Consider the following 11,233-nt stretch of genomic DNA (forward strand, 5'->3'; position numbering starts at 1 on the left):
ATCCAGAGATTGAGCGACTTTCTGGCCTATTCATGTATAATATAATTCTCACCTGTCTGTTTAAATGTATGTATGTATGTATGTATGTATGTATGTCCAGGCGTTTTTGATACTGATCTGTTCGATTTTGTTTTCGTCTGATTCCTACGTCCATTTATTTGTAAAATAATGTGTAAAATTTGTCATCGTCATCGTCATCATCATCATCATCATCATCATCATCATCATCATCATCATCATCATCATCATCATCCTCTACAGCAGAAGTGTGAGTCTTATAAACAAACTTTTATTAAAAAGAAAAAAGTTCAGGCGTTTTTAATACTGATCTGTTCGATTTTTGTTTTCGTCTGATTCTTACGTCCATTTATTTGTAACATAATGTGTGAAATTTGTCATCATTATCACTATCTATAGCAATGCATCACTGTGATTATGCCGTATTATGTTTGCTTATATGACACTATTTTAGCCTGTTATTGTGGGTGTGGTCCTATATAAACAGACATTTATCTAAAAAAAGTTGCGGGTGCGGTTTATAAACAAACATTTTATCTAAAAAGAAAAAGTCCAGCCACTTTAAACGCTGATCGTTTGGATTTTGTTTTCGTCCGATTCCTACTTCCATTCATTTGTAAAGTTGCACAAACGTTGTGACTGTCTCTTCTACAAATTGTTTGTATTGGACTGTTTTTCTTTTTTTATTCATGTCAAACTCATTTAATCGTACCCATCATCATCGTCGTCCTGATCATTGAGGATTTATGACTTTTGGAACGCCCCTTTATGTGTATTTTACATGTATGTATATGTGTACGTGTGTATATGCATGTGTATGTACATGCGTATATATGTGCCTCTATGTGTGTATGTTTGCATGTGTGTGTACATGCATATGTATGCTTGCGTGCATCTGTATGTATGCATATATGTGTTTATTTCCATGTGTATGTGGGGCGGAGAGGGCTCCTGTAAGCCGTGGTGAAGGCGACCACTCTAGGAGAAGCAAATCTCTGATTTAAAAAACCATAAAGCGGGAGACCAATACCCGTATTAAGCTCGTCTGCAGTTTTTTTTTTTTTTTTACATGGGGGTCACCACTTATCAAGGGCCGGAGGCAACTCAGGGATAAGGGTTATTGCGTGTACAGTAATCAATGAGATAGTATTGTATTAATCATTAGTATTGGAGATTTGATGGAGTGTCTTACTTAAGGGGGCGGTTTGACATGTTGCTGGCTATCTTGCTCTTGCTTGTTGCTGGATCTCAAAATTTTGAACAGAGAGCTGTCGTACAAAGCTAAAACTCTGTAACATCATCTTTGTATATATACTCCCTCAGGCATTTGTCTATAAAAAATAGTCCTGTGGCGATGAAAAAGTTGCGACGCATATAGGCCTGAAATGCTGGAAGCATGTAATAATTGATCTGCCATCATTATATGTATGTATGTATGTACATATGTATGTATGTATGTATGTATGTATGTATGTATGTAGATGTGTATGTATTTGTATGTATATCTATGTGTATATATGTTTATGTGTATTTGTATGTATATATGTATATATATGTTTGTGTGTGTATGTATGTCTATGTATGTGCATATATGCATATATATATGTATGTGTATAAATGCATATATATGTATGTGTATGTAATTGTAAGTAAATGTATGTGTATGTATATGTGCATATATGTGTACGTATTTGTATGTGTATATGCATGTATATATGTGTGTGTGTATTTGTATATGTGTGTGTACATGTGTATGTACATGTGTATGTATGCATGTGTGTATGTATATGCATGTATGTATATTATGTATTGTGTATGTATGCATGTATATATATATATGTGTGTATGTTTATAGATTTGTATGTGTGTATGTGTATATATGTGTATATATGTATGCATGCGTGTATGTATATATATGTATATATACCAATGACCGTCTTCAGTATCATGTCTGCTTGAGCATGTGAATTCGCCGACAGGACTAAAAAAAGTAATTTTCGGCTTCATGGACTTTAAGTGTCTGAAAGAGTGGTACTCGTCAGACAAGACGTTGCAATCATCATCATGTATGTATGTATGTATGTGTGTATGTATGTATGTATGTGTGTATGTATGTATGTGTGTTTGTATGTCTGCCTAAAACTTTCGACAGAGGCGACGGATTTTCATGAGATTGAAAATCATTTTAAAACTCGACCCTTCAGCTGACAAATATCGAAAAATTGGCCAAAAACATTAATTACTTCACCTTCAACTGGGCACTTTTCTACAGGGAGGAGTCGCTTTTTTCGCCTATATTTTCGAAAGTCATCCCCTCTTTTCGATTGTCTGGCCTTAATTTAAATCTACGTCACTTCCGATTTGGCGATGGGCGCAACAGCAAACACGTCACGTTTTTTTTTCACATTCTTTTCCTCCTTTGCGGTACGAGTTCAAGCCTGCTGCCTACTACCATTTTCTTTTTTTGCTCAACACACACCTCCAAACATGTGGGCAACTCCGGACACCCAGACTAGTCTATTATGTCAATCTCACCTGTCTGTTAGTGTGTGTGTATGTATGTATGTATGTATGTATGTATATCGGCCTAAAACTTTCGGCAGAGGCGACGGATTTTCACGAGCTCAGTATCATTTTGAAACTCGACCATTCGGATGACAAATATCAAAAATTGGCTAAAAACATTCATTCTTTTAACCGCAACTGGGCACTTTTCTACAGGGAAAGGTTGCCTTTTTCGCCGTCATCAATTCTTTCTGATTGTCTGGCCTTAATTTAAACCTACCTCACTTCTAGTTTGGTGATGGGCGCAACAGCTAACGTGTCACGTTTTTTTCACTTTCTTTTTTTCCTCCGTAGAATAGGTCCGAGCCTTCCTGCCTACTACCACTTTTTTTTTGCCCTCGCAATCCCCCCCCTTGTTTTTTGCTCAACCAACACCCTTACACACACCTCCACTTTCTTTTTCGCCTTCATGTCACAGGTTCAATCCTGCCTGCCTACTACAATTTTTTTTTTTTTTTTGTTTTTGTTTAACACACACTTAGAAACACCCGGGCAACGCTGGGCACCAAGGCTAAGTACAATACAGAAAAGAAAAAGAGGATGTCTTTCTGGTTGCTTTGCAGGAAACTCTCCGATCATCATCTATGCTTTCCAAAAGGTTTTTTTCTTTTTTTTTTGGTGTTATTCGCTTCAAATTTTTTTTTTTTTTTTATCAGTCATAGGAGGGAATTCAAAGTGTAGGTGACCTTGATCATAAAGGATTGCTGAAAAGTTTGGTCTGTTAATGATGATGTGGGTAGAGGTCTTGCACCTTTTCATAACCTTGTTTATTCTTTAAATCTCATGAGAACCAAGCCACTGATCTGCAACTCTAGATTTAACGAAAGGGCTGTGTCACATTTTCTATAACCTTTTTACAGTAGTTTAGTGCAATTTTAAAGGAACCTGTGATTTCAGAGCATCTATTTCGTTGAAAGCAATTGAAATAGTGGTTTCTGTAGACAATGGCGATGGGACATTCAATAATATACCATGGCTGGCTGTTCAGTCTCTGTTGGAATATATTATTTTAATACATGTTCTTTTTGTGAATACATGTTGGGCCAATGTGCTTTAATTCAGCAATAAATCATTACAGAATTGTAAAATATTTTTTAGATGTTTCTTTTCTTGTCCTTCACAAAAAAAAAAAAAAAAAAAAATTAAGTTGCTGATAGTTTCAAACTTTTAGGTAAGGGACCCCAAGTGGCAAATGTTTGGGAACCTCTGGGCTAAAAGAAAATTGTTTCTTAAAAAGGCGTTGATATTTGACGAATTTTCATTTCAGAATATACAGTATGTCCTGAGGCTTGCAGCTCAGAGGGGATTAGTACCAGTATTTCAGTTCTACTGTCGCAAAAGCCCCTCAGCACGAAGTGTAGCGAAACTTGATGAGGCTGGATATTCATTACTTCATCATGCGGCAATGTATAATCGCCCAGAGATCATTGCCATTCTTCTTCAAGAAGGAATGGATATTAATCTAAGAAGACATAACTTATCATCTTCCGGTAAGAAATTGCAGTTTTACTATTTTTTTGTTGTTGTTGTAAAAAACATTCAATATGAAATAATCTAGAAAGTTGTTAACACAATAAAGCAGACAAAACAAAACAAAGAAATATCTATTTTTTTTAAAGCTTAGAGCAAATAATAGCTTGTTGCCTGGTTACTATAACTATACATATGATTATAAATGCAACTATAAGAATACAAATGCCTGTAAAAGCAACTATAACCGTACAAATTCCTATAAATGAAACTATAACTAAACATATGACAATAAATGCAACTATGACTGTACATATGACTATAAATGAAACTATAACTAAACATATGACAATAAATGCAACAATAACAAAAAATATGCTACAAATGCGACAATAATCATACATATGCTACAAATGCAACAATACATGACTATAAATGCAACAATAATTATGCATATGGCTATAAATACAACTTTAACCATACATATGCTATAAATGCAACAATAATTATACATATGCTATAAATGAAATTATAACTATACATATGCTATAAATGAAATTATAACTATACATATGCTATGAATGCAACTATAAGTATACATATGCTATAAATGCAACTATAACAATACATATGCTATAAATGCAACTATAACAATACATATGGCTATAAATGCAACTACAATGATATATATGCCATAAATGCAACTATTACTATACAAATGGCTATAAATCCAACTATAACAATACACATGGCTATACATGCAACTACAATGATATATATGCCATAAATGCAACTATTACTATACAAATGGCTATAAATCCAACTATAACAATACAAATGGCTATAAATGCAACTACAATGATATATATGCCATAAATGCAACTATTACTATACAAATGGCTATAAATGCAACTATAACAATACATACGCTATAAATATAACTATAACGATACATACTTTTCTAGATTGATATTAGTGGACAAAATTTTGAATTTTATTTCATGATTAATTCTTGTATATTAAAAGAAAACAAAACAAAAAAAAAATGAGAACGATGATTCTGTTTTCAGGTCCTGCTGCCCTTCATCTTGCTGCTCAGTGTGGATCTCTGGATGCTGTCATGTGCCTCGTGGGTAACATGGCAAAAATTGATGTCATCGATCACAATGGATGGACTCCAATCCATTGTGCCGCATTTTACAACCAGGCAGCAGTCTTAGAATTATTTCTGCAAAGAGACAAAGCCTTTGCAGAACTGAAAACTGAAGACAGGTTAGTGGGTGCATGTAAATGCGATTTCTGTAATCATACCCTTAATTTTTTATTTAATGTAAGCTCTAGTTATTAAAAAAATTATTTTGTTCAACCCAAACGGGGCATATTGCCACGGAATCATAAGGGGCTATTGTCATATGGGCAATAATTTTAAGGGCATAATCTAGGTGGGGAATTGGGCAACAAGATATTTGTTCACATTAAATTGAAATTTCTCTGTGTTAGTACAGTTGGGAAAACAGAAAGCAGTAAGGGTATTCCAAAGGCAAGTAAAAGAGCTATTAGAGTAAGATATCTTCCTGCATCTTGAGACTTCTACAATAAAGAAGTAAAATTTTACTGCTAGTCAGGTGGGTAGGAGATATTTTTGTTGAGGGCATACAAGTACAATAAGTTTATTGGAACATAGTCTGTGGAAGTATGTACATAACAAACACATGTAACGCTGCAACAGGAGTTGGAGTTTGGTAGACATTGTAGAACACGTATAATATGAAAAGAAACTGGAATCTTAGGGAGATAGTTGTTGGTGAATCAGCCCAGGTGTAGTAACAATATTTTATGCGCAGTTGAATGGTGGCTTTATAAAGATATAGTATAGTAGTAGGTATAAGAAGTTTTCTAGTACAGTAGAGGGAGCCTACCTTCTTTGTGGTAGACTTGACAACATATCCTATACACTTACGCTAACCCTAAATAAACAAAGCAACTCATTCCAGAAGTAAACTAAGAGGTCATTTCCTTTAGTTCAGCACATATCAAAAAGGTAAAATCCAGGTCTTTTCTTTTTTGTTGCGATTCAGATGTTGCTTAATTTTTTTTTTTTCAATCATAGGAGGGAATTCAAGGCGTAGGTGGCTTTGATCACAAAGGATGAAATTTGCTGAAAAGTCTGGTCTGTTAATAATGGTTACACACCTTTTCATGACCTCGTTTGTTCTTCACAACCCAGCAGCAACTTAACTCATGAAAAAGAATTTAAAAAACTAATGGGCAAATATACCCGGTAAAACAAGTGCAAGAGGGATTTAAACAATTGCACTTAAAGGGACAGTTAGAATCTTTAAAAAAAGATCTCTCGGTTGGAATATATGAGATAGCAGATGAATGTCTGGCATCCCATAGGATGCCCCATCCCCAGCTTGATCAAACTGATAAGTAAATTGAAAAAAAAAAAAAAAATTAGAACCAAACCACTGATCCGCAACTCTAGATTTAACAAATGGTCTCTGGGCCTTGATAAGTGGTTATGCCTATGTAAAAAAACAAAAAAACAAACAAAAAAACAAATGAAGCATATGGCTTTTTCGCATTTTCTATAACTCTTTTGCTGTAGTTTACTGCAATTTTGAAGAAGGCTGTGATTTCAGAACATCTATTTCACTGAAAGCAATTGAAATAGTAGTTTCTGTAGGCAATAGCGATGAAAACCATTCAAGAGTATACCATGTCTAGCTGTTCAGTTTCTGTTAGAATATTTTGAGGGTATAAATCTTTAAGTACCAGCGGTAAACAATTCAGATATATGGATACTATATAACACATTTTCTTTTTGAAAATGAATTTAAGAAGAATATGAGCTATAAAGAATCTTGATATGTTCTAATCGATAACTCTGTGATCGAAAAGGAGATCAGGGGACTTGCTGAACTTCATTTTGATCTTAATTGAGACAAATGAGTGGTTGGAAAATCCCTGTGGAAACAGAGGATGCGTACTGTTCAGGGCAAGTTATCAGAAAAAAGAATAAGAAGGCTTGCAAAATATCCATCAGCATCAAGTATGTGTGCTGGTTTGTCAGCAATTTAAGTAAGCTCATATGTAAGGGAAAACTAACAAAGTTTCCCTTCATCATCGGTCTTTGTTGGAGTAGACTAGCCATTCAACATTGTGAACATTTAAGTCACTACAAACATGAATGCTAGCAAAAGGGTAGACAGACAGGATCTTATAAATTTTGTCAGAGATTTACTCATTAACAGTAACTCCAACAGTGAGGGGCGATAGAAGGCATAGATGAAAGCAATACAATGACAAGTGTAATGCAGAAACACATATCAGGAAAATCATGCTCTTCATATGAACTGCCCCTAACACATAGAAAACCGTATCTGATTCCATTTCATAACCATCAGGATCTTTGAGGTTAAACTTGAAGGTTATATTTGAGTAACCTGTGACCTATATAGAGCTTAATTACGTTGACACACTAGTTCTTGTTAGATCACCTAAGCAACGTTAGTCTGGTCGGTACCATATAGGTGATCATTTGGGAAAATCAAACGCTGTATGTAGGAGGACGTTGACATCCCCCTTGAAAGAAAAACCCTCACGTCGTCATATCCCTTGATTGGAATATACAAGCGACTAGAAATCGCTTGTGAATTTGATATTCCCATGATGCTTCCTCCTTTGGAGGAAGCCGGTTCAACCACTTGGACATTTTTAATGAAGTTATCAATTGAAACTGACAGGTCCATGCCAGTTTTGCGCATGAAACATAGGTCAGGTTTGGTCTCTTGCAAATAGATTTTAATCCCTGGAAAGTTTGAACGTAGGCCCCTAATGTTGGAAAGGGAAACCTGATAGTAGGGATCTATGTTAGAAGTAGAGGTTCTTAGGTTTTGTTTTATGATTTAATATCATATTGGGAATATAGGATTTGTGGAAGAGACCAGCAGAGGAATTAAGAGTATAACACAAAGAGAACGAGTAAAAAAAAAAGAAAGATTATTTAAATTTATAGAAGAAACCTCACAAGGAATTATTACTACCATTCACCAAATGTCACTTCAGTAGCTCGGGTATTATGTACCCACTGATAGGACAGCTTTCTTTGTTACTCGAAGGTTTGGATTCTTGGACTATCATGTGAAACGTTTACTTCTAGCAGCCTTATTAGCCACATAGAAACAAATAGATAGAATTACTCAAGTCATCTCAAGATAGCACTCACACTAAACTGGCATCTCAGGTTGCAGCAATTTCGTTTTCCCTTTGTCAGAAACATAGTTTATGGAAAATGAGGACTGAAGGACAAAGTAGGGAAAGTGAGAGTTACAGACTGCTAAAAGTGCATCTACAGTGCATTTTCTACTCTTCATAACTGTTAATTTTACATAAACCATTATATAATTTTTTTATACCAACTGTTAATTTTACATAAACCATTATATAATTTTTTTATACCAACTGTTAATTTTACATAAATCATTATATAATTTTTTTATACCAACTGTTAAATTTACATAAACCACTATATAATTTTTTAATACCAACTGTTAATCTTACATAAACCATTATATAATTTTTTTTATACCAACTGTTAATTTTACATAAACCGTTGTATATTTTTTACATTAACTGTTCATTTTATTTAAGCCATTATATATTTTTTACATCAACTGTTAATCTTACATAAACCATTATATATTTTTTATACCAACTGTTAATTTTACATAAACCATTATATATTTTTTACATCAATTGTTAATCTTACATAAACCATTATATATTTTTTATACCAACTGTTAATTTTACATAAACCATTATATAATTTTTTATACCAACTGTTAATTTTACATAAACCATTATATAATTTTTTCATACCAACTGTTAATTTTACATAAACCATTATATAATTTTTTTATACCAACTGTTAATTTTACATAAACCGTTATATATTTTTTACATTAAGTGTTCATTTTACATAAACCATTATATATTTTTTACATCAACTGTTAATTTTACATAAACCATTATATATTTTTTTACATCAACTGTTAATTTTACATAAACCATTATATATTTTTTTTTACATCAATTGTTAATTTTACATAAACCATTATATATTTTTTATACCAACTGTTAATTTTACATAAACCATTATGTCATTTTTATATTAACTGTTAATTTTACATAAACCATTATATATTTTTTTGCATCAATTGTTAATTTTACATAAACCATTATATATTTTTTTATACCAACTGTTAATTTTACATAAACCATTATGTCATTTTTGTATTAACTGTTAATTTTACATAAACCATTATGTCATTTTTATATTAACTGTTAATTTTACATAAACCATGATATATATTTTTTACATTAACTGTTAATTTTATACATCTCCATATTCTGCATTATCATTAAAACTGGAACGATTAATTGGAATAGGGAATCGGAAAGTCAGAATTTTGGTATCAGAATCAGAAAATCTGTCTTTTTTCTGATGTCAAAAACGATTCTTTTAATGATCTTTTTTATTTGAATTTCTTTAAAACAAAATCTTCCACTGCTGGTTGTAATAATAAAATAATTATTATTTATTTTAAACTATCCGTAAAACTAAAATCTATGAATCATCCCTCCCCACAAGTGTGTTTCTATGTTTGAAAAATACATGCACATTTAAGGTGTGTTTTTATGGTAATCAGAACATGATGACAACTTCATAGTTAAATATTTAGAGATTTATAAAGAATCGGAATCGGAATCGTAATTATATCAGAATCGAGAATTGTATTGGAATTGGGAAAAATATTGGAATCGTCCCATCACGTCCCATCATATACGACAATTGCATGTTAAAAAATGGTTTTGTTTTTAAACAGTTCCAGATCGACTCCTTTGTTATTAGCAGCGGCAGCAGGATCCTTACCTTCTGTGAAAACGCTGATTCATGTAAACGCTAATGTTACAGCCCGTGACAGCAATGGTTACAATGCTGTTAACTTATCCGTGTTACACAGTCATACTCATGTGGTTCAATACTTGTTACAGTGTGACTGTCCACAGTTACAAGTCTGGGAGACCTTTGTGCGTAAGTTGTGTGTTCGATCATTATATAATCTTTTCTGTTTTGATTTTAATATGCAGTGGTGTTTGTTTTAAAAGTGTCAGCTTACGTTCTTAAGAAGAAATAAAGTTTTGATATTTCCCTCCCTTTTTCTTCAATTAAACTAATTATTTCTTGCAATTAATTGTTTATCATAGTATGAGGTACAATATTTTCATTCTAACTGCAACTTACATATCTGTTTATATTATATGCTACAAAGTAACCTTATTTTATGAAAACCATATACAAACACTTCATAAAATTTATTTCAAACAAGGATGACATGTTTAAAGAATTTGTCCAAAATTTATTTTGCTTTCATATTATTTAGATTATTCAGACTACTGTTTTCATCTTAAGTGTTATTTTCACAACGGTTTGGTGGATGCAATCTCCAACCTTCTTCAGGTATATTATATCAAATTTGGGAATCTTTCTGTCGAACTCAGGAATCAACGGAATTTCAAATGGAACCCTTTATTTAATTCTAACTCTAGTTCTGTCAGCCATGATTGGGTAGAAATCCTAAGAAATTCTCAATTGTATTTTGAGTTTTGAACCTTCAATCTCTAGAAGAATACCTGAATTTTATTAAGTGCTATATCCACTATGGTATATGTCGATGCAAACAATTCTAGTATAAATTTTAAAAACCATACACCTTTTGTTCTTTTTAGATATACAATCTTACTATTTATCACTATACATCACTATTTATTACTATATATATATATATATATATATATATATATATATATATATATATATATATATATATATTCAGCCAGATAGATTCAGCCACTCTGATGAGTCGTAGACGACGAAACACGTGTCAGTGGATAATCATATTTTAAAAACAATATATATATATATATATATATATATATATATATATATACTATTACTAAAAAGGAACTTTGTGTGTAAGTTCGTTCCCTATGGACTTGGAAATGGCTGGACCGATTTTTATGGAATTTTACACAAAGATACTTGATATATCTGGGAGTGTTCTTACATAGGTTTTGTATCGGATTGCTTCTGATAAGTATCGAACATCAATAA

At 32.5% G+C, this 11,233-nt stretch overlaps 1 protein-coding gene across 2 annotated transcripts in view; it reads left to right on the forward strand.

The window, feature by feature from the left end:
- LOC145246732 (ankyrin and armadillo repeat-containing protein-like) overlaps positions 1-11,233 on the forward strand; it is a 272,479-nt gene that overhangs the window by 203,005 nt on the left and 58,241 nt on the right. For both annotated transcript variants that reach the window (XM_080108489.1, XM_080108488.1), the window contains exons 8-10: positions 3,851-4,073; positions 5,124-5,325; positions 9,945-10,153. In XM_080108489.1, coding sequence (XP_079964615.1) covers positions 3,851-4,073; positions 5,124-5,325; positions 9,945-10,153 — 634 coding nt within the window. The remainder of the gene's footprint in view (positions 1-3,850; positions 4,074-5,123; positions 5,326-9,944; positions 10,154-11,233) is intronic.

Source organism: Euprymna scolopes, chromosome 24, assembly GCF_053919585.1.
Source record: "Euprymna scolopes isolate OS-2025 chromosome 24, ASM5391958v1, whole genome shotgun sequence".
Lineage (NCBI taxonomy): Eukaryota > Metazoa > Mollusca > Cephalopoda > Sepiida > Sepiolidae > Euprymna > Euprymna scolopes.